General features: G+C 38.4%; 1 protein-coding gene across 2 annotated transcripts in view; it reads left to right on the top strand.

Annotated features, from left to right (window-relative positions):
* Positions 1-23211, top strand: part of PSME4 (proteasome activator subunit 4) — a 43445-nt gene that overhangs the window by 18418 nt on the left and 1816 nt on the right. The window contains exons 12-46 of one of the 2 annotated variants that reach the window (XM_021537670.3): positions 555-644; positions 1586-1650; positions 1750-1900; positions 2749-2847; positions 3204-3273; positions 3672-3739; positions 4258-4473; positions 5603-5760; positions 6369-6464; positions 7120-7175; positions 7707-7763; positions 7952-8007; positions 8089-8187; positions 8274-8336; positions 8486-8581; positions 8898-9029; positions 9576-9785; positions 9918-10054; positions 10283-10336; positions 10857-10986; positions 11593-11674; positions 11983-12136; positions 12676-12745; positions 13167-13292; positions 13630-13782; positions 14193-14297; positions 14770-14861; positions 15238-15369; positions 15966-16174; positions 16300-16385; positions 17081-17209; positions 17753-17908; positions 20861-21023; positions 21812-21945; positions 22761-22895. In XM_021537670.3, the coding sequence (XP_021393345.2) occupies positions 555-644; positions 1586-1650; positions 1750-1900; positions 2749-2847; positions 3204-3273; positions 3672-3739; positions 4258-4473; positions 5603-5760; positions 6369-6464; positions 7120-7175; positions 7707-7763; positions 7952-8007; positions 8089-8187; positions 8274-8336; positions 8486-8581; positions 8898-9029; positions 9576-9785; positions 9918-10054; positions 10283-10336; positions 10857-10986; positions 11593-11674; positions 11983-12136; positions 12676-12745; positions 13167-13292; positions 13630-13782; positions 14193-14297; positions 14770-14861; positions 15238-15369; positions 15966-16174; positions 16300-16385; positions 17081-17209; positions 17753-17908; positions 20861-21023; positions 21812-21945; positions 22761-22895 (4029 nt within the window). Of the gene's footprint in view, positions 1-554; positions 645-1585; positions 1651-1749; positions 1901-2748; positions 2848-3203; positions 3274-3671; positions 3740-4257; positions 4474-5602; positions 5761-6368; positions 6465-7119; positions 7176-7706; positions 7764-7951; positions 8008-8088; positions 8188-8273; positions 8337-8485; positions 8582-8897; positions 9030-9575; positions 9786-9917; positions 10055-10282; positions 10337-10856; positions 10987-11592; positions 11675-11982; positions 12137-12675; positions 12746-13166; positions 13293-13629; positions 13783-14192; positions 14298-14769; positions 14862-15237; positions 15370-15965; positions 16175-16299; positions 16386-17080; positions 17210-17752; positions 17909-20860; positions 21024-21811; positions 21946-22760; positions 22896-23211 lie in introns of those variants that run through there. The other variant, XM_077782000.1, reaches the window with a different exon arrangement.

Here is a 23211-nt window from a genome sequence, read left to right on the forward strand (position 1 = left end):
CAGAATTTATCAGCCTTTTTTTTTCCTGCACAATTTTATGCCTAAAAATTTAATATTATGAGTCTCTTTGGCTCATTTAACAGTGCAAAGTGGTTGGGATAAGCATTGTACTGACTTTTTGGGCTGTTCTGAAAAACAGAATTAAATAGCTGCTCCACAGCTCCTTGCAAATATTCTTAGTATTTTAAGATCAAAAGGAAGACCTTTATTACTAGGTTTTCATTATATTAAGTTATAAAAGTCCATGTTTTCAGAAATTCATATTAATTTACTTAAAACAATGTAAATATTGGGGTTTTGTAGCTTTCAAGTTCAGCATGGAATAATGGCTACATTACTTTAAAAATTGGGACTGTTTTTTACAGTGCTGCTTGTTAAGTTTTATATATGAAATTTGAAATAGCTGTTGAAGTTTTAGGGTGGAAGAATTGAGTTCTGGAGTTATTTGGGTTTTTAAGTATCATTTTCTTTAGATCCTAAAGAATCACATATTTTAACTTGTAGATTGTAGATACAATAACACTCATTAAAGAGCTGTTTGTACCTCTCAACAGATTACATTCCAGTTCATTGCAACATTTTCTACTTTGGTGCCTTTAGTAGATTGTTCATCTGTATTGCAAGAAAGAGATGATCTTTCAGAGGTAAGAGTGCTGGATTGGTATAATAACAAAGCTGTAGCTTAGTTTTCAATTTAATTTCTAGCAGTGTATGGAAAGATCTTAATCCTGTTTGTTTCTATCACTGGGGGCGATACCAGTGTGCAGATAGGCTTTTGCAATGGTTCTTAGTCACAACTTGTTGCAGAGAATGTTAAATTCTGGCAATTTAGTGTTTCTATGTCAAAACTGAATTGCTCAGGGCCCTGTGTGGTGTCATTTAACCTGGAGTTTTCCCTGCCTTGAGGAGGATATTGGACTCTGTAGTTATTTAAAATAGTGCATTAGATGGGTTTTTTTTCCTTCATTTTCTAGGGCCGTTTTCTTCCTAAAGAAACCCCTGCTCATCTTTAAAGTCCTGTTTCCCTTCCCTGATTGAGATTCTATTGCTCTCCCGCCAGATATTTGTTAATATTTTCCAGTCAGGAGATAGTAACAGCATTAGACAGTGAGTCTTATCACCACACCTGTTTGCTGCTGGGACACTCTGTAGCTCAGAGGCAGGTTGCCCAAATTAAAAGGTGAATCTCATTGTTCCAGAGCTGCAGCACTCAAAAATGAAGAGGAGTTTGTTCAATGAATACTTAATGTAAATCTCTGCCAGGAAAGCAGGTCTGGCAGCACCCCTGGCACTTGCTGACCTCCTGCTGCAAAGGATCAGTGGTGAGGCCAAAGGTTATATCCACGGAGGCAGACTTGATTTCACTGGAGAGGTTAATTGGATGCACATCCAGACCAGAAAATTGGGACAGGACAATGTCAGAAACCTGTAATAACTGTTTCATGAAGCACTTGAGTCTGTATGGTGGGAAATACACTGGAGGATGTTCTCATTTAGACGTTGGAAGTAGTTAATATAGGAAATAAACTTTGTTTCCTTAGTAAAAGCCAACCTCATGTGTTTCCTTTTTGTTGGAAAACTGTAGGTGGAGAGAGAATTGTGTTCTGCATCTGCTGAATTTGAGGATTTTGTGCTGCAGTTTATGGATAGGTGAGTGAGCTAAGGATAGGGGAAAGCTTTGCATGAAGAACTTTATCAGCTTTCCAGTTTCACTTACTAACCCTGCACTTACTGGGTTTGTTTGTGTAGATGTTTTGGACTTATAGAGAGCAGCACATTAGAACAAACCAGAGAGGAGACTGAAACAGAGAAAATGACTCATTTGGAGAGTCTGGTGGAACTGGGTCTCTCTTCTACTTTCAGTACAATCCTTACCCAGTGTTCAAAGGATATCTTTAAGGTATGTAGAACATGGGCATTTTGTCTCTTTTAGGAAACTTAATTTTGGGTTGACAACAACTGGTTGTTTTCAAAATCAGTTGCAGAGTTGCATTCAAATCTTTCCTTCCTTTGTGAATGTGAACTTCTACATTTAACCAAGGAAAGGACTGAGGGGGCAGCTTGAATTCTTGTTAGTTTGGTTCATGATTTTATCTACATCCCTACACAACTCTCCTGCAAACTGATGATAAACACAAGAAGAAATCGTTCCAACAGTTTATTTTATCCCTGTACCAGTTTAAGTTGTGGATAATGCTGACCCACCCAAGTTTCTGCTTTCCTTTTCCCCCTCCCTGCCGCTTCTTCAGTTGGCTGAAGAGATCGTTCAAGGAGCTGTGTGGTTAATGGGATCAGAAAAATTACCTGGATCAAAATAACTCAGAAGGAGAGGGTAGAGAATATGGGTTATTATATTAAGTAGTTGCTACTTAATTCACTATCTATTTGCTAACTTAAGGGATGTCTTGGCTTTCCTTCACTGTGACATGTGAAGTAAGCTTTCCTGTCAGCAGCCTGTGACTTATTCCTGGAAAACATTATCTGTGTAGCTTTTCAGAATTACCCTAAATTATATTAGTCATCAGGAGTTATCCACGTTTTCTCTTCCCAAAGATAACATTTCAGGCTTTTACAGAGCTGCTTTCTCTGTCTCTCTATTCTGATTTTTTTTTCCATATGAATTGTAGGTTTTTGGTTTAAGAGAACACAGGGTTATATAGAGACAGTGCTTCTTTGTAACATCAAACATTTTGAGTTACCTAATTTGTTGGGTTTTTTTTAAAGCAATCTCCATTTTTTTGTCCTCAGGTTGCCTTGGAGAAGGTTTTCAATTTTGCTGTTTCAAATATATTTGAGACAAGAGTTGCTGGTCGAATGGTTGCCGATATGTGCCGAGCTGCAGTAAAAGTGAGAGAAAATCCTCATAACTTCAGTCCCTCTTTAAAAAAGAAAATAGCTAATGCTGCTGCTTTTTCCTGTGTAATATCTGTGTTTTTTTCATGCCAATACAGGTAGTTCTTACTATTATGTCTTCTAAAATTGGCTTGTTATATATAGCAATATTTCAGGAGGTTAATTAATGCAGTATTTATGTTGCATTTATGTTAAATTTAGGTTTTATTGACTGAGAATCATGAAGTCAGGCTGTCTGTAGGTTGAAGTGGAGTTGGAATGCAATCTAGTCTTAGATATTTATCAGTGTGTGTGCTGAATTCCCTCAGATACTGTGCTTTAAAATGGACTTTTTGTGATGTTGTTTGCAGTGCCGCCCCGAGGAGTCCTTAAAACTTTTTGTACCACATTGCTGCAATGTCATAACTCACCTCACAGGCAGTAAGTTTCTAACATTTCCAGTGTTAGTGGCTTGCTTTTGGGTTGTTTTTGTTGAGCATGAAAAGAATACCTAAAACTTCTGGATGTTTTTTACAAGTTCTTCTCAGCAATGGACAAATCCGTTATTCTCTAAAAAGCCCAAGGTGACAATTGTGTAATTTCAAGGCCAAAATCTGTCCGGCTGCAAGACCACATTAAAAATGTGGCAGTTTGAAATGTCTCCAGACATTTCAGGACAGTACACCAGCTAAAGTGACTTCCAGCTGGACATGGGTGCAGTGTGAGTTGGAGGGTTGGGAGTCAGGTTTTGGGATGGAAGCATCTGGATTCTAATGCAGCTGGTTTGGAAAACTTGGCTGGAGTGTGGTGACAGCAGTGCTTATCCCTTGTTCCTCTAGATGATGATGTATTACATGATGAAGAACTAGATAAGGAGCTGCTCTGGAATCTTCAGCTTTTATCAGAGGTATTCCCAAAGATGTTTTTCCCATGCTTGTGTGTCACTGCATCCTGCTTAATCCTGCCCCTGAAAGGAGAAAAATATAAACTTCTATTAAAGCAACGTAAATGTTGTGTGAATGGCACTGGAGTGCTTCTGGTTTTTACCTAACTTTGAATGCAGCATGAGTTGCTGTTGTTTGAAGCAAATAAACACAGTGTTGCATGTGGGATGAAATTAAAGCAGCTATTGATGGGGAGTGAAAGAACAGGGATCAATGCAGAGAGAAACATAAGAAGCTTTTTGGTAAATAGAAATATTTTTAAATTCATTTAAGAAAATACAGAAGTATTGCTAGAAAATTCAGGATATGGTCAAGCAGATGGTATCACTGAAACTTTTCCAGTAGCTGTGGCAGCATTGGTTCGTGTACAAGTTCAGTGGGAGCTGGGGAAAGGAGCCTGACCCAGATGGGCTGAGCAGTGTGACCCTGTCCAGCCCTGCAGGACCCGACTGATGTTTGCAATGTGTCTCTGTGTCCCCAGATCACTCGAGTAGATGGCAAGAAGCTGCTACTGTACAGGGAGCAGTTTGGGAAGATACTGCAGCGCACCCTACACTTAACCTGTAAGCAGGGTTACATTCTGTCTTGTAACCTACTGCACCATCTTCTTCGTTCTGCTACACTTATCTACCCCACAGAGTACTGCAGTGTGCCAGGTGGCTTTGACAAGCCTCTTTCTGAATACTTTCCTATCAAGGCAAGGATTTTCATTTATTTAGGATTAGAGGATTTGACTTTTTTTTGTTTGTTTTATTTTAAAAAACAGTTGTATGCTCTATGGTTTTATTTGGAGAGTTCTGGACAATGGTAGCAGCAATGGGAAGTGATGCTTTGGGCTTTGAAATGAAGAGGAAATTACAATTGATTTAAGTTTATTGATATCAAAAAATGAATACTGACTGTTTGAGTAGTTTTATAGTTTTGAGTAGTTTTATATGACTTACTAGTGGTTTGTGATATGTGTTTTTTACCGTGATTGCATCATTACAGTAAGTTAATACACAGCAAGGAGATGTGGTGTTTTACAGGTCAGCAGAATGACTAATAATGATTCTACCATGAGCTTGAGATAAAATGAAAGCAGAAGTGGCAATATTAAAAGTTACCAAAACTGTTGGAAGCCATATGCTGCTCTGCTGTTAAGACTCTGAGGTCAATTTATCGATACTCTGGTTTAAAGGCAGTAATTTTCAGCTGGCCTATTTCAGTATACAACTGCATTTTGCTGAAAAGTGTTTTTACATAATTGACAATTGCAGATAATCTCTTGTTACTGAAAGCTAGTCCAGTTTTGTAAATAATGGAGACACCCGTTTGGGCCAGTTAATCACTTAAAAACAAGCAAAAATATCCTAAATGCTAAGCACAAAAAAAAACCCCAACAAAACAAATCAACAAACCCCAAAAGACCAACAATCACACAATCATTTTAAATTCCTCGTCTGAAACTGAAAAAGTTCACGATGACTTTGCTGTTCTCTATGGGAGTGTGAAAAATCTGAGTTGTACTTAAGAATGTATCTGAATTTATATCCAGTCAAAGGAATAATTAAGTTATATTTCAGTTAGACCAGTGCAGTCCTTTTCCTTTTAGTGCTTTCAGATACGTGTTATTTTCTAGGTATGTGTAGGCAAACATAGGATTGGGATTTCTGTTTGATTTTATGGTAATGGTATTTTTCCTGGACTTGTCAGGATAACCATATTACTTTATAGCAGTAGCTAGTTCCCATGTGTTTGGGGTTTTTTAATAATACTAAATGCTGTTTGTTTAAAAACACAATTCAAAGAGCTTGACTAATAAGAGGCATCTTTATTTGCTGCAGGACTGGGGTAAGCCAGGTGACCTGTGGAACTTGGACATCCAGTGGCATGTTCCTTCATCTGAGGAAATAAGCTTTGCTTTTTATTTGCTGGATACGTTCCTGCAGCCTGAGCTCACCAGGCTGGAGCTCTATGCACTTGGGGAGCTGGAAATGTCCAGGTAGGATGGAGAAAGGTGCATGTATCCATTCCTAGTAGTTATTGCCAGTCACACAGGTAGTACAAAAACTGAGAGGAAATACTATATTGTTGCACTTTGATGTTATTTTAAGATTTCCAAAGCTCCTACTTCAGCTGAGATAGCATCAAGATTTCCTTAAAGTAACACAGGAAAAAAGTTGTTCACATTTTACATTTTAATTTATCTTCAGACTGTAAAATATTCACTCCTAAAGTATTCCCTCATCCTTCCCATGGACGGAAGAAATTGTCTGGGCCTTGGGGTAAGGAGTTATTTTATAGGTTTTATCTGAGATTTAGATAAAATTCTTCAAATCAGTTTTCACATTAGTTTATCTTAATTGCACAGTTTTGAAATATAAAACCTGCCATGTTTTCCAGAAAATGAAGTTAAATATTGGGGTTTGTAAACAAATTAGGTTGTCTCAAAAAGTCCAGCTTGATTTCTGCAGTGCTTCCTCCTGTGTTTAGAAGTGATGCAATTAAAGAAAAAACTTCTGTAAAACTTCACAAAAAAGGTGTGGTCTGTCATTTGTGTATTTTCAAGTAATTAACAGACAAGTAACCAGGTTTTCCTCTTTGCTTAAGAGATGATGTGCAGCAGTGTCTTGCCATTGTGCACAACTGCCTGATTGGCTCTGGGAACATTCTGCCTCCTCTCAAAGGAGAAAGGGTGGCTCATCTGTAAGTAACACTTATTTTGCATCCCAAACATTCTCATTGATTATGTTCCTTCATGCTGGGTTTTATGCTTTCTTACTGCTGTTGTCACACAACTGTTGCTAGACGCCTACTTTTAGGGAACACTCATAGTAAATACCAAGATACAGAAAATTCACTTGTCAGGAAAGGACTCAAACTCTCCCGCCCTTCCCTACAGCAGGGAGCCATATGTGTTTGAATGAGTGTGTTCACAGGTTTGACAGAGACCAAATTCCTGCCTGTTAAATAAAACTGAAGAGGGTCTGTTAACCAGGAAATCAAAATTCTGGGTTCAAGGCGTCATTATGGTGTCCCTGCCTCTGACAAAGTCTGGCCCAAAGGGTCAGACCATTAAATAGTTAATTTAATTAAGTTAACCCATTAAATTAACCATTAAATGGTTAATTTATACATGTGAGAACTAAGACATACTGTTACAAAATCCACAAGTCTGTGTGCTACTGCTGTGAAATTTAACTTGTTAAAATTAATTAAATGCCAGTGAAATGCACATTTACAAAATCCACAAGTCTGTGTGCTACTGCAGTGAAATTTAACTTGTTAAAATTAATTAAATGCCAGTGAAATGCACATGCCTCATTATTTGTGTAATAATACTTAATTCATTTTCATGCAGGGTCCCAAGTCTGGTGTCTTTGGAAGAGACAAAGCTGTACACTGGTATTGACTATGGTGAGTAGATCCCTGTCTGTTCAGGTAGGCTCTAAGTGTTGCTTTTTTTTGTTTTGTTTTTTTTTGGTTTTTTTTTTTTTTTTTGCTTTGTTTTTGAGTTGGTTTATATTTTTGCAAAAACAGTGGGTTCTTTTGGAGACCATAATTTTGATTCTTCTCCTCATAGAAATGGGTTTTATGACCAACACCAGAGTTATGTGTACACACAGTTTTATTTTCAGCAGTGATACACGAGATGCGGATCTGGCTGGGGATGGGAGCTCTGCATGTTCCTCAATTCCCATAAGTTAAATGAACTGCCTGAACTTAGAAATAAAACCAACTGTCAAGGCAGATAAAGAAGGTTGTGTACCCATAAAACCCAAGCAGCTGAGATGCTAAACTGGTGAGAGCCATGTCCTTAGATATAACAAATGGTTATTTTTATAATAGTTCATACTGCCAGTTCTGAATAGTCTGCTCTGGCTTTCCACAATAAATTGCTTTTAATGCTGTTGTATGACTAACAGAAAATGTTTTGTTTTCTTTTAGATTTATCCAGGGAGAATTACAGAGAAACAATTGCAAGGGTTACAAGGAAATTGCTGCGTAAGTTTGACCACTCCTGTAACTAAAACCAACAGTGTCATACTTCAGGATGATTTTATAGATGAGGAAATTGTATTTGTTTACTTTGCCTGTAATTCTGAAAGTTAAGCTTTGCGGAAACAAAATCATTGCTTATTTTTAAAGCTCTTTTCCTGTCTGATTATAAATTTCATTTCTCCCAATTATAGATTTCATTCTTGATAATTCAGAAGATGATACCAAGTCGTTGTTTCTAATAATAAAGGTATGCTTTACATTTGTAAAACTTAAGGCCAGATGACTTGTTTTGCAAAACAATCACTCTTATCCTCTCTTTCTTTCACAGATTATCAGTGATGTTTTGCAGTTCCAAGGGTCTCACAAGCATGAGTTTGATTCACGATGGAAAAGCTTCAATCTAGTGAAAAAATCAATGGAAAACAGGGTCAGTGACTTGGCTTTGTGAAGCTTTGGTTCCTGATTTGCAGATCTGATACTGAAATCTAACTGAAAGGATGCCTTCTTTTGCAGCTTCAAGGAAAGAAACAACATATCAGAGCCTTGCTGATTGACAGGGTTATGCTGCAGCATGAGGTAATTCTTCCCCTTCAATCCTCACTAATTTGCTTGAAAACCTGCTTTGCATACTTAGCCAAATGCCATCATAACAATATTCCCACATTGGTGTTTTTATATGTGTGAAAAGTAAAAACAATCTGTCCTTTCGCTTCCCATTAATTCAGCTGAGAACTCTGACGATGGAAGGCTGTGAATACAAAACTTCCCACCAGGAGATGATCAGGGATCTTCTGTGTTTGTCCACGAGTTCCTATGGGCAGGTGAGGAGCTGTCCTTTTAAACTGAGATATATGGAGTATTGCGTCACGTGATTCTACATCCTAAATCTGCTGTTCTGGCTGTTTGCTTTCAAATGTACTTAAAAACACCTCGTTTCTGGCAACGTAAAGAATCTTCTGTAACCTTGTAGCTGTTCTCATGTAAATGCCAGAAACAAGTAGTGGGTTTTTATAAAGGGTGGGGTGTTTACAACCTTCCACAAATAAGTTTGTTTCTGTGCACAAATACATGCTAAAAACTTAATGCATAAATAATAGATGAGGATGTTACTTTTATCTAGTAAATTTTTTCTTTCAGGTCAGAAGTAAAGCTCAGCAAGCATTCTTCACAGCTCTGGGAACCTACAATTTCTGTTGCAGAGATATCATTCCCTTAGTTCTGGAATTCCTGCGTCCTGACCGGCAAGATGTCACTCAGAAGCAATTTAAAGTACTGCCTCATTAACTTGCTTTGGTGGATGTTTTTTGAAAGTGTTTTTAGATGAGAATTTTTAATGGGGAAAGTGGGATTTGCTTGTTTATCACCATGGCTGATATTTTCATGGCTAATAAGCATGACTGGTGTAAGGAATTATTTGTATTAGATCTATTTTCAGGAGAAATACTGTGTTTAAATATGTTCCCTGTGTGCTCAGATATTACCAAAGTATGAGTTAGCACCTAATTTTAAGTTATGGAATGGAAATTGAGAAGCTGTAGTCAAGGTGAAGCAGTTGTGAATCATCTTCTCTAACATAATTGAGAAATCAGGCAGCCAATCTGTGGATAAATTAATTGGCAGGGCTTCCAATCTCATTAAATAAAGAGGACTCCGTGCAAAATCTTCATTAATTTGACAGGGAGGCTGAATGTTTATGGACATTTTAATGATTTGCTAGCTGCAGCTGAGTTTTCATTCTGTGTGGGTGTGTGCATATGTTGATACCACAGATGAGCCGAGCTTTAACCTTCCCAAACCCCATCTTCCATTCCACAGGGTGCCTTATATTGTCTTCTTGGGAATCACAGCGGGGTGTGCTTGGCCAATCTGCACGACTGGGATTGTATAGCACAGACGTGGCCAGCAATTGTCTCTTCTGGGCTTAGCAAAGCCATGTCCTTGGAAAAGCCATCCATAGTCAGACTCTTTGATGACCTAGCAGAGAAAATCCATCGGCAGTATGAAACCATTGGGCTGGATTTTGCAGTGAGTGACCAATTCCTTGGTGTTCAGGCTTGTCTGTATGGACAAGGAAAATCTGTACTCTGCTGATTCCAAAGCGGAGACATTAAAAACTTGTAAGTTCAAGTCCCAAATCTTTGCACTGTCCATCAACAGGTTCCAGAGAAGTGCATGGAAGTGGCTGTTCTGCTGCAGAAGTCAGGACAGACAAGTTCAGAGTTCCCAGCTCTGGAATTAGAAGAAATTCAGTTGGGAATTCAGCGACAGAAGGAGAAGAACGCTGAGGCTCTGAAGTGAGTTCAGCTTCCTTGAACTGCACATTAAATGTCATCATCCAAAGTGGCAAAACTGAAAAATCCAGAATGTCAAGGATTATTGGGCTACATCTTCTAGCTACACTTCTATTTTCTCTTTGCTTCTTCCATTTTACCTTCACACACCTTTTGTTGAGGAGCTTTTCCTCTATTTTTCAATGGATCACTCAATACCATGTGATTGATAACTTCCTCTCTTTCTCTCAGGAACTATGAAAATTTGGTCAACATGCTGCTGGACTGTGTGGAGCAGAGAAATCTGTAAGTCCCCCTTTTTATGTGCATGAAAGCATTTTTTTCAGGGTGGATTGGAGGTGGTTGCATGGATCAATATCCAGGAGGACAGTTACCATGATCTTGGACTCATTTGCACTGGGAGCTTGATTGGTTAATATGAGGCATCATCACATCTTGGATGCGATGATTCAGCTTTTTCCTTAATTAGTCTGGCATGTTACTGAGGTTTTTAATATTTTTTAATTTAAAAAGCTCTGGTTCTGTCTGTAACACTAACGTCAGCATAGATTCTAATTGTTCCCGTAGTATTTGTGTTAAAAAACTTTTAAAATAATATCCCTATAGGTATTTTATATTTTTATTTGTACACTTGTGTGTTCCCAGAACACTGGAGGTTTCCCAAAATTAGTTAAGTTCATTGATTACAGCACTGCCATTAATTTATGTATTTCCATAATCTTAATACATGTAATAATTCCTGAGTAAAACCAGTACATAAACTTTGGTATTTACACTCTGTTTTGATTATTTGGGGTTTTTTCAGGCCCTGGAAGTTTGAGCACATAAGCATTGGCTTCCTGTCCCTGCTGCTGAGGGATGATAGGATCCTGCCCCCCCGTGCCATAAAATTCTTTGTGCAGTGTCTCAACCATGATGCGATCGTGGTTCGGAAGGTGAGCCCAGGAGGAGGATTTTCTTTGGGTCTGCAGCTCTTTGGGCTTTACATCAAGTGCTAATGGGGTTTTGCTGGGATAAAGCACAAAAACTGAGGTGGAACTCCCTCCTTCTCCTTCCAGCCATGCACGTGTACAAAATCCTCAGTCCAAGAAATGGCAATCTTGGCGATGCTGTAGCATGACATGTGTAAATCTGTAAACTGTGAAAATGTGGGATGGGCTGAGTCCTTATTTATTTCAGAGTTCTTTTGCAGCATTTCTTTTGCAGATGGCTGTTTTTCTCACCTGTAGTTTGTTATTTGAAGGGAGCCATAGATGTATTTTGTTTGTTCTGTTGCTGCCTCAGTGAGGCTCAAAACAAACCTTCTTTTCCCCAAAAAATTATTAAAACAATATTAAATTCAAATTATTAAAACAAAATTATTAGTGAGAGTTTTCTGGCCTGTAAAGTAATTAATGTCCTGTATCCCCAGAAATAACCAGGATTATTTATTTATGGGTTCACACCAGCGTTCAGTGGCTTTTTAAGGATGATGAGCCACATCCTTCTGAGGGAAATGTATTAAATTAATACATTAATGCCAATTTTTAACTTTTCTTTAGGTGGCCATCTCAGCTGTGGCTGGGATTCTTAAGCAGCTTAAGAGAACACATAAGAAAGTGCCCATCTGCCCTTATGAAATAAGTAAGTTTTATTTAATATAAGACGTATCTTAACCAGAAAAGCTTTTAAAAACATTTTAGGATAAACTTAAATTAAACATAGAATCACGATCTTTTCTCCCTGTTTGTTACTGTTCTAAGAAAATAGGTAAATATGATACAGAAGTAGTATAATTGGTAATTTTTCAGTTTGGGGCTTTTTTTGCTTTTGGAGGTTACTTTCTCTCTGAAAACCTTGTAATTTGTGAGAACAATTTATATGTCCTTTTTAATTTTTTTGTCTTTTTATAATTTTTATGCTTGTTAATTTTGATTTTCCTCTTGGATCAGGTGGGAGCCTGAAGCCTTCCAGCATCCAGGCTGGTGACAGAGCTGACAACCAGTGGCTGCACTACAACAGCCAGAGCCTACCAAAGACCAAGGAAGCCTGGGAATCTTGCTGCTTTGTGGAGAAAACACACTGGGGATATTACACCTGGCCCCAGTGAGTAGCATTGAGGTGGAGCTGGGAGAATCAGCAGGAACAATTCTGTGGGAAATAAAATCCTGGCTTATTATGATTTTTAATTTTTCTTAATTATTTGTTTTTAACTTGATTGAACCACAAAAAAAAAAGGCAATTTATTTTGTCCTTTGTGCTCCTTGCTTGTTTTACCATTTCTAGGTGGGTTTTGTGTTGGTTGGTTTGGAGCTTTTTGTCTATTATTTCTTTTCTACTCGTTTCTCTCTATATGGGCCATAGACACAAATTCCACATGGCTGTTAAACTGCTGCTGTTAAAATGAAATATTCATGTAGAGTATTCTGTCCCTAATAATTCTGGGTTGCTTGTATAGCAAAACCTTTAATAACAGATTTTATTCTATTGCAGATTTTCTTTAAATTTCCATCTTTTGGAGTTGAGGATAAGTTCTATTTAATATTGAGAACATAGAAAACAACACCATAGAAAACAACATGTGCTAGTGTGTTTTGTTTTTCATTATAATTTTTTATTACTTATCTTTTGTTTTTAATATTCAGAACTATGACAGTTTATGCTCCAGCTGAGCAGCAACCAAAGCTTGGGCGAAGGAGAGATGAGCTGACAGAGGTAAAAGTTGCAAGTTTGTGGGGTTTTTTGAATAGTGCTTCTCTTAACATTGTTGACAGATTACTGTGGAGGTACCCACAAGATGCTTTTATTTGTATTTTTCTAGTTCTTATTGTGTCAGCATACAAGAAGGAGTTGTTATTTTAATGTATTGCTGCTTTTCTCTCAGGGATCATGGAATAATTGTATTAATGAGCACTTTTTTGTTCCCTTTCAAATCATGATCAGACTTGAGAACAAGGTCATTACTGACAGTGGGAAGGACTAATTTTTAGGGGTTGTGATAATTCCCCCCTATAAAATGGGAAGGGAAATGGATAACCAAGACATTTCTTTCCTTGAGAATGCAAATGAAACATGGGACTTACACTGTGACAAGCAAATGCCTCAAAGCTAATCCTTTTTTTTCTTCCTGTTACAGGAGGAACAAATTATATATGATCACTTTTCTGATCCCAAGTTTGTTGAGCAGTTAATAACATTTTTGTCTTTAGAAGACAGAAAGGGAAAAGACAAATTTAATCCTCGCAGATTTTGCCTCTTCAAGGTAAGGAAAGTTCAATCACGAAATTGCTCTCATTTTGTAGACAATTCCCAGAGCATGGAAAAGACACAGACTTCTGGACTCATACTGTTTCAAAATGTTGATTTTTAAAGCTGCTCTGGGTAATTCTATTAATTCTCTCTTCTGATTAACTACTTAGGGAAACATATTTAGAGTATTGTAATGGTCTGAAGGACACTGGTGTATAATGCTCTTTAAAAAAGCAAAGTAATTTCACTTTCTGCACATTCAAACTCAAGTGTTTGACAATTCTATGATGTTCGTGGGAAGACAGTGTTTTAGATAGTTCCTGAACACCCTTTCCCCTCTTGTTTTCCAGGGCCTTTTCAGAAACTTTGATGATGCCTTTTTGCCAGTTCTTCAGCCCCACTTGGAGCAACTGGTTGCAGACTCCCATGAAAGCACCCAGAGATGTCTAGCTGAGATCATAGCTGGCCTCATAAGAGGTTCTAAACACTGGACCTTTGAGAAGGTGCTGGAGCAGTATTTTTGAGTCATTCTTGGAAGTTAAAGAGTAATTTTGAATTACTAACTCAATTAGAAGTTGAGGTCTTGATTGCCAAACTCAGCACAATTCATTGTTTGGTTTGGTGTCTGTTCTCGCCAGGTGTTAGGAATATGCTCCAGTATTAAAACTAGGAACAATTTGGTATTAAGGAGATGGCAAAACTGATGTGTTCTGTAATTTCCAGTAGGAATAAGTGATTATGTCCTCCTTAGACTGCTAAATATTTACTTAATTCAGGCCCAGCTGTCTATGCCAAAAAATAATCCTGGGAGAGTCAGTACAAAAATAAAGAAGACATTTTTATATCTGGGTTGGGTAAAATCTTGTAACAAATAGAATAGTAAAATCTTGTCTCTTGTGTTTTTGCTGAGCAGGTGGAAAAACTTTGGAACCTTCTGTGTCCATTGCTTCGAACAGCTTTGTCCAGCATCACAGTGGAAACATACAATGACTGGGGCACCTGCATTGCCACCTCCTGTGTAAGTATCTTATTTTTTGTCTTCTAAAGATGGATCCACTGTGGATTAACATTCGAGTAGTGAACTGGGAGCTGTGGTGCTGGGCAGCAGGGTCATTGATAGGTCACAAATATCTTGGGTCGATAATTCTTTCACATCACTCAGCAGGACTCAGTGTAGCTTGTCAGCCAGAACCCTGATTAGCAAAATTCAAGCATAGTTATTCAGATATCTCAAAAATGAAGCTAAAATTCCTTCTATTCTGATTGTATTTACCAATTAATTAAAACTGTGTATAGTTTTATTGTGTTTTTCTTCTATTGAGGTTCATTGTGAAAACATACTGATTATTGCCCTTATTTAATAAATAAATCCAGGGTATGCAAAAAAAAATCTCTGTCAAAACTTTCCTTGTTTATACCTTATTTTATACATTATTTACACTTTAAACCCCTCTCATTTACTTGCATCTTTGATCCCTGTTCTTTTCCAGGAGAGCAGAGATCCTAGGAAGCTGCACTGGTTGTTTGAATTGCTGTTGGAATCTCCACTGAGTGGTGAAGGAGGGTCATTTGTAGATGCCTGGTAAAATTAATTTGAACTGTTTTATTGTGGTTGAATAGAGTAGGAAATACAGCCGGGATAAAGCTGTATTTAGAGGATGCTATGCCAGCTGCCTTGCAGGGGAGGGGAACAAAGGCAATGCTTTCCAATTAGCTTTCCCCAAACAATGGCAGGTTCTTCATGAAAATGTTTTTAATATCACTCAATTAACAGGATGGGAAGGTTTGGGGCTGGCAGAGCAGCAGTACTGTTGTTTCACTGGGCAATTTTTATCCATCTTTGCTCATGGACACTGGTGCACTGACACACTTGTGCAAATTCCCAAACAAAATCTGGAGGGGACTGGGGGAAGGAGGAATGTGCTGTATGACTAAAAATGAACTGTTCTGATTCCCAGCCGGCTTTATGTGCTGCAAGGGGGCCTTGCCCAGCAGGAGTGGAGAGTGCCAGAGCTGCTGCACAGGCTGCTTAAGTACCTGGAACCCAAACTCACCCAGGTCTACAAGAACGTCCGAGAGAGAATAGGAAGGTTAGTGTTATCTGCTGCAGTTCTTGTTGGGTTTTAAATCTTCGTTTTATTTGGGTAATCAGGTAGCTAAATAATTAACCTGAAAAGCATTAATGCTTGGACAAAAGCCAGATGTATAAGTAAGAGACTTGCTTCAGAAATTCCAGATAACTTCTCTATATTTGTCTTTTCATTTGTCATCTTTTCATTTTCTATTCATAGAATGTTTTGGACTGGGAGGGACCTTAAAGCTCCTCCAGTCCCACCCCTTGCCGTGGGCAGGGACACCTTCCACTATCCCAGATTGTTCCAAGCCCCATCCAGCTTTACCTTGGACACTTCCAAGGATCCAGGGGCAGCCACAGCTTCTCTGGGTAACCTGTGTCAGGGCCTCACCAATTTCTTGTCTGTGTTTATGTTTGATATCTCTAAAGCTCTTAGAAGAGACATTTGGTTTTAAATACCTTTGAATTGAAGATGAGAGGAAATTTTCTCTAAGTATTAACTCTCAAAGGTCACCCAATTGATCTCGGATCATTAGGAGTTCACAGGTCACTGTTCTCTTGACAAGAGTCGTGCTCACTGTGTGTTCCTGCTGGCTTTGTTTGTTTTTTTAGTGTGTTGACCTACATATTCATGATAGATGTTTCCTTGCCAAACACTGCTGCAACTAAATCTCCTCGTGTCCATGAATTTACTACCCGGATACTTGAAAACCTCAAACCCCTCATGGAGGCAGATGAAGAAATCCAGAATCACGTTATGGAAGAGAATGGAGTCGGCGAACAAGACGAGCGAACTCAGGGCATTAAACTCTTGAAAACCAGTGAGTTAAGGAGCTCAAGGAGTGGGGGGTATTTTAGGACATGGTGACTGAATTCTGCAAATTGTGTAGCAGAGTTGTTAATATTTTTCTTCTTAATCAGTGATAGTTTCTCTTTATTCAAACAGTTCTAAAGTGGTTGATGGCGAGTGCAGGACGTTCTTTTTCTACAGCTGTCACAGAGCAGCTCCAGCTGTTACCTTTGTTTTTCAAGGTACATCCTTTAATTTATCCTTTATTCGTTATGTTTGATTAAAGAAGGATTATAAAAATAAACTGAAGTTACTTTATTTATATATATTTATAATATTCCAAGACCAGGTTACATGCAGCATTGAACCGCCAGTTCTAGTGGTTGTGCTTATGTTTGACATCTTGACCGAAACGATTCCATGATTCTCCAAGGGACCTTGAGTTATTTTCTTTTGTTTCCTGACAACACAATTCTTTCTAAGCAGCTCCTGTTGTTCCTCTGATTCTTGTATTCTTTGTGTCATCCAGCCTTACCTCTCTGAAATAATCCATACTTGTGTGCCCAAAGTGCACAAACATCAATAAATTACCCAACAGTAATCTATGTGAACATAAAATAAAAGTCTGTTGAAGTGAAAGTGGCCTTGGTAAAGCTTTGTCTCAGTTTTGGACCTGGATCTAAAATATAAACTTAATTGGGTTTAGTACCAAGAGAACAGCAGTGGAGAACCAAAATCTCACCAGGATATCTTGATCATTTACTGAGAATATTTAATGTCAAATTGATTGTTTTTCCCAGCTAACCTAATCTTTCAGCATTATATTGAATGCATTTTTCCTAGACGCTGTCCTTTCATGAGATTACCCTTGTTTTGAGGATTTTGCTGTCACCAGTGCCTATTTACAGAGTTTTGTTCCCTCCCTGCTTTTATTTAGATTGCACCTGTGGAGAATGACAACAGCTATGACGAGCTTAAAAGAGATGCTAAGATGTGTTTGTCCTTGATGTCTCAGGGTTTGCTGTATCCTCAGCAAGTGCCTTTGGTACTTCAGGTGCTAAAACAAGTGAGTGTGGTCTAAACAGTTTAAAGCTGCTTCTTGTCTCATGTGTCCTCTGCTTTTTATTTAAGAGTATACAATACTTATGATTCTAAGCTAATAAAATAATGAAAGTATTTTAAAGCACTTAGTAAGTGTATCTTGTTTAACATTTAAGCCACTTTTGATAACAAATGGCACAGCATTTTGATATATTAACATTTGGTTCAGTAGTTGATCACTTTAAGTCTCCTCATGAGTGTAATGATTCAAAATCCAATTTCAGAATGAGTCTTCAGCTAAAGAACTGCCCTTTAATCTGATTTTTTAAGGGTTTTACAATATATTTCTGTTTAACAATCGGCTTTGGAAGTGAAGCCTGTGAAAATTATTACCTAAATAATTACCGCCTACTTTGGAGAGAAAAGGTCTATGAAACAAAATTACCTAAATAAAGGAAGTTCTTTACAACTGCCCCCAGAAGTTTTTTTCTTAAATATTGTTCACTTTCCATCAGGGGCCTGCTTTCTTTGACATTTTTGCCTTCTCACCCTGATTTATTTACTGCAGACAGCAAAAAGCAATTCTTGGCATGCCCGATACACCATCTTAACCTACCTCCAGACCATGGTGTTCTACAATCTCTTCATCTTCCTCAACAATAGTGAGGCAGTCAATGACATCAGGTGGCTGGTGATAAAACTCCTGGAAGATGAACAGCTCGAGGCAAGTGATCCCTTCTCTGCACTGTTTCTTGCCTTTGTCAAGTTTTATGGAAAAGCTGACATGTTAAATAATTCAGGAGTTATTTCTAGCAGCATTCTTCCTGCCTTGAAAATGAGCTTTATAGGATTTGTTTCTTTCGTATTCATTCCAGAAAAACAGTTGATAATAAAATACTTCATTAGTGACTTTTAAAGAGTTCCATGCTTCTGCTTTTTCACAGAATGGTGCATTGTTTGGCAGTTGGTTTCAGTACATGAAATAGGGATTATTAATTCCACTATAAATGTGTGTTGGCAGAAAATTCAACATCCAAGGTCAAATCCCTTCCTGTGTGAAAATGTGTGAAATCACTCTTTATTACTCTATAGGTCTGCCTCACATCTAATCATATCGTATTAATGAGAAAAATACATCCTATATTTACATCAAGAACTACCTAGAACTGAGGGGCTTGCATTAAATTATGTGAATTTAAGTCACATTTAAGCAAAGTGAAGAATCTTTACTGTTAACCTCCTGCCTGGCCTATCTCCTCTGCACCACTATTTTCCTTGGTGTTCATGCAGTTCCCAAATTTCAATGAAATCTTACTTTTGGATGCTTTTTTCCTTCTAGAATAAAGATTCTGCATCATCTGGCAATCCAACAGAAGTTGTTTGTCAGAACACTTAACTCATAATCTCACACCATTTTGAAAAAATACCTTTTATTCACTTGAATGCAATTTATTGAGTTACCTTAAATGTACCAAATTATCTCTCTGCACCGCAGAGGTGCAAATCCAAAAAGTCTACCTGTGATCATAACCACTCTGGATCATGCTGTTGCCATGGAAGCTTTCACTTTTCTCTGAAAAGTAATCTTGTTCTTTCTTGGTAATAACTGACAAGATGTTGTATCCTGCTGAGTAATTCCTTTGTAGTTTTTGGATGCTGGATTTTTAAGATGAGAATCATTAGCTTTGACTAGGATTTGGTGTCTTTCCTCTACAGAATTGAGGTTTTGGTTCTTGGATTTTATGATTTTTTTTTTTTTTTTTTTTTTTTTTTTTTTCTTATTTTGATACCAAAGGCCAGACCTGATGATGATTGTTTTAATATGCACAGCACTCATGTCTTGATAAGTATTTTTTCATATTGCACTGCAGTTTTACAGGAATGAGAGTATTTTCTCTCTGTTTAAGTAGGTCCTTCCTGCAGTTGGGTTTGGCTCATGCTGTTGAGTGGTTTTGTTGTGATATTGCTGCACTTTTATAGATAGTGATCAGTCCCTTCTGACCAAAAAATCCAAACCCCATAGGTGATGGGGAGATTCCTTTCATTTTTATATTCTATTTTTATTTCATCAGGAGTGTGATCATTTATAAATTATTTAGTGCCAGAGGTGATGAGTGATCAGCTGCTTTGTGAATGGTTTTAAAGGCTTTGCCTCCAGGTGCTCCTCTCAGCAGTGTTCCTTCTAGCTTGGTGATTAATTTAGAAATTAAAGTGGTTGTAATACAGGGAGTAAGGATGTAAATGAGCCCAGCTCTCCTGAGAGTTCGCTCACTTCCCAGCCGAGCTGCTTTGTGTCTGGCTCTTGTATTAGCACATCATGTCTAATTTAATAGCTCAGCTCTTCAGGGACTCACAGTTTGCTGATAAACAGCACTGCCAGCCTCTCACCTCATCCTTCCTCCTTCACTATCAGCAAAGTAGATCACGTTAGAATAGTACCTGGTAGAAATTTAAATGGAATTGGTCAGAGTCTCAAGAGTTGATTTGAACTTCCTCGGTTTAATTATTGCAGCTCTTGCAGCTGTACTTATGGCTTTGTGAGGCTCAGAACATCATGTTCAAGATGTAATTTATTATTATAATCTGCTGCATTGGATTCAGAGCAGGTGTTTCTGCTCCACAGAGACAAGCGTTCTGTTGCAGTTACCTGTGACAGAATGTACCTATCAAAAATCTGGTGGCAGCATTTCAACCAGTTGATTTGGTTTGCAAGTTTGTGGATGAACGTAATTACGTTTGTCAGAACGTAATTATGGAAAGTGGGAGTGAGTTTTGGAGGGTCTCCCTGTTTAAATACGGTTTTACACATCTATGACTTGCTGGCTTTGGGAGATTTGAGGAGATGAGAGAAATCAGTAAAACTGATGGATTAGTCACTTGTTTTTAAAAGTAAGGATGAGTTGTCTCTACTTGGAATTCACTAACAACATACTGTGGCTTGTTTAAAAAGAATAGAAAAGGAGATCTGTATTTTGAATGGCTTGGCAATTAGATGAAAGCTAAGTTTAGTCTTGTTCTTTGGGGTTTCTGTGTTACCCTTAAAAATATATTTCCAACCTGGATTTCTAGTTTTATTGATGTAGTGCAGAGATCTGGTACTTGAGACAAGGAAGTCTGTCATGTTGGAGCATTACACAGCTGAGTTGTTGATAATAAAGTTTGTTTTGTTGCTTATTAGTCCATCATCTCTTGTGTCTTTCAAAGAATTCTTGTGCTATGGGTAGAAGAGAATCAGCTGAGAGTCTGAAACATTCCTCCTGCCTTTTCTTGGAAAAGCTCTTTGCTTTTGTCAGGGGAAAAGCTAAATTATTTTGAATAAAGCCCACTTTAAAACTGATTTCAATGCAGAGCCTTTTAGGAATTTGAAGCAGGTTGATTATTTGATCTCAGTCAGTGTTTGTTTTTAAACTTTCTAAAGCTCTTCTGTTGACAATGGAGTTAAATTGCATTATTTCCTTGAGTAGCAGGTCACTTTATGGCAAATTTTGTGACAGTAGTTCTATATTACAGCAAAGCATGTTTATTAATTTTAAAGAGCTGTCTAATAAACTACTGATCGCAGGATAATACTTGAAAGGCTTTTGCTGAGCAAAATCTGCTCACTTGGGTTAGCGGGGTGTGCTTAAAAGGGCAGTAATGGCATAAATAAATGGTGTTGTGTCCCACCTGTGGCCAGGTGAGGGAGATGGCTGCCACCACGCTCAGCGGGCTCCTGCAGTGCAACTTCCTCACCATGGATGGGCCCATGCAGACTCACTTCGAGCAGCTCTGCAAGATGAGGCTCCCCAAGAAAAGGAAGAGGGACCTGGCCTCAGTGGGGGACGTGATTCCTTCAGGAGGTAAGAAAGCAGCTCAGGAAGAAAATCAGTGTTTTGGGTAACATAGCCTGCCATAGAATTTGATTTGCAATGTTAATGGTAAGAATACACAGCAAAGGCAAATATTTTGATTATGTTAAATTAATTACTTAACTCCTTTAGAATTAACATTAAAGAGGCTTTTCCAATTTCCAGTTCACAGAGATAAGGATGGAGATGATGAGGGATAGCAAGTTCCTCAGTAAATAAATTTCCGTAGCTGTCACAACCTAGTTTCACTCCTTGACCACCTTACCTTCTATTTGCTAGCAGTAAAACAAACAACAAACACAAAACAACCGACCAAAAACTAAACCAGAACAAAAACCCCCTTAGTTGACCTTGATTTGGAACTTTGGCTTCTGCCTGGGCATTTAATGCATCTGAGTTGCAGTCATCTGACCCAGAAGTTTGCTTTCCATATTGTCCAGTAGCTCTGGGATTTGAGAATACACTGAATACAGATAGAGGGAACATGGAGATGTCATTCATGATTTATTAATGAGTTTCTTTGAGAGAGGGAAGCTCTCTCAATGTTTATAAAGTGTCCAGCAGTTGCAGATTGATTCCTATTGGAAGGAGGTGTAAAAAATTAAAGACACAAGAATTAATCTGGGATTCTGAGTGAGGAAACTGAACCATTCTGGAAGTCCATAAGTTCATGTCTGTAGAAGTCTCTGGATTGCTACAGAGCTGGAGGGCTCTGCAGTGCCAGGGGGTCTGTTGCTGATTTTCTTTAACTGATGTGGGTTGATGCCCTGTTTTTGTAGACCTGGTGAAGCGCCACGCTGGTGTCCTGGGGCTCAGTGCCTGCATCCTGTCCAGTCCCTACGATGTGCCCACCTGGATGCCACAGCTCCTCATGGATCTCAGTGCCCACCTGAATGATCCCCAGCCTATTGAGGTAAGATTACAGCAGCTCTCTATTCAGCAGAGCACAGCTGAATACTGTGACTCATTCTTAGTTCTTTTTTTCCTAGAAAAGCATAGGAACCTATTAAGAAATTTAATTTCTGCTGCCTTTTACTAAATGACTGGGAATAGTTTTAAAGCATGAGCTGCTTTTAAATATTTTTGTAGTAGATCTGTCCTTGCTTTCAAATTTAAAGCATTCAACTGAAAGCTACAAGAACTGTATTTATAATGAGGAAGTGGGTTTTTTTCCTTAAATATGTCCCTTTTGTGCATACGATTCTAGAAAACATCAACCTGAACCAAAACATCAGTCTGGAATTTTTTAAATGAAGTGTTATGAGCTGCCCTAGAAATAAGTTTTTAAAGAAATTGTTGCCTTTAACTCTTATTGTTTTGTCCTGTTTGTTGGGTTTTGTTGACTGTGGCTGTTTTAGCCAGAGGAGTGAGATGAAGAATTCCTTTGTTTTCAGACCAAAAACGCCCTTTTGAAACCGCCAAGAAAAAGGCAGTGGGGGAAAAACACTTGGCTTTTATTTTATAAGAATCTCTAAATGTTTCCCAGCTCAAAATTGTAGGCCCAGGAGTCCTTTTTGTAAGAACGTTGGAGTCATGACCCTGGTCAAAAGACTAACCAGAACTGGGAAAATTATAATAATGGACTGAATTCCCCAGAGCCCTCCTATCCTCTGGGTGTGCTCCAAGCCTTGGTGGTACTGAGCAGTTGTGTTTGTTGTCCCCAACGTTGGTTTTGGTGTGGAGCTGGGGTCCCTGACTGACAGAACTCCATCCCAATTGTGCTGGCAGATGACGGTGAAGAAAACGTTGTCTAATTTCCGGAGGACCCACCACGACAACTGGCAGGAGCACAAGCAGCAGTTCACAGATGACCAGCTCCTGGTGCTCACTGACCTTCTGGTTTCACCCTGCTATTATGCATAGGTGGGTCAGCTGATGGGTTTTGCTACAAGGTTCACCCTTAGGAATTCTACTCCAGAGTCAGGAAGAATCCTTAACCACAGGGACAAAGCTGCAGCCAAATTTCTGCCCCTTGCCTCTTCCTGTGGTTTTGGTCATATTTATTTTGGTTAAATATTTTAGATGTTGCCCATCTTTCTGTACATCCCTGTGCTTTGCGAAGATATTTACACTTCTTTTCTTGAATATTGATGTACCTTTTCTCCATTTTCTGCCAGTTGGCTGCCTTTTAAATGCCTAGCAGTGCCCCTAAAGGGCTGCTTTGTACTTCTGATGCCTC

This window comes from Lonchura striata, chromosome 3, assembly GCF_046129695.1.
Source record: "Lonchura striata isolate bLonStr1 chromosome 3, bLonStr1.mat, whole genome shotgun sequence".
In the NCBI taxonomy this organism is placed as follows: Eukaryota; Metazoa; Chordata; class Aves; order Passeriformes; family Estrildidae; genus Lonchura; species Lonchura striata.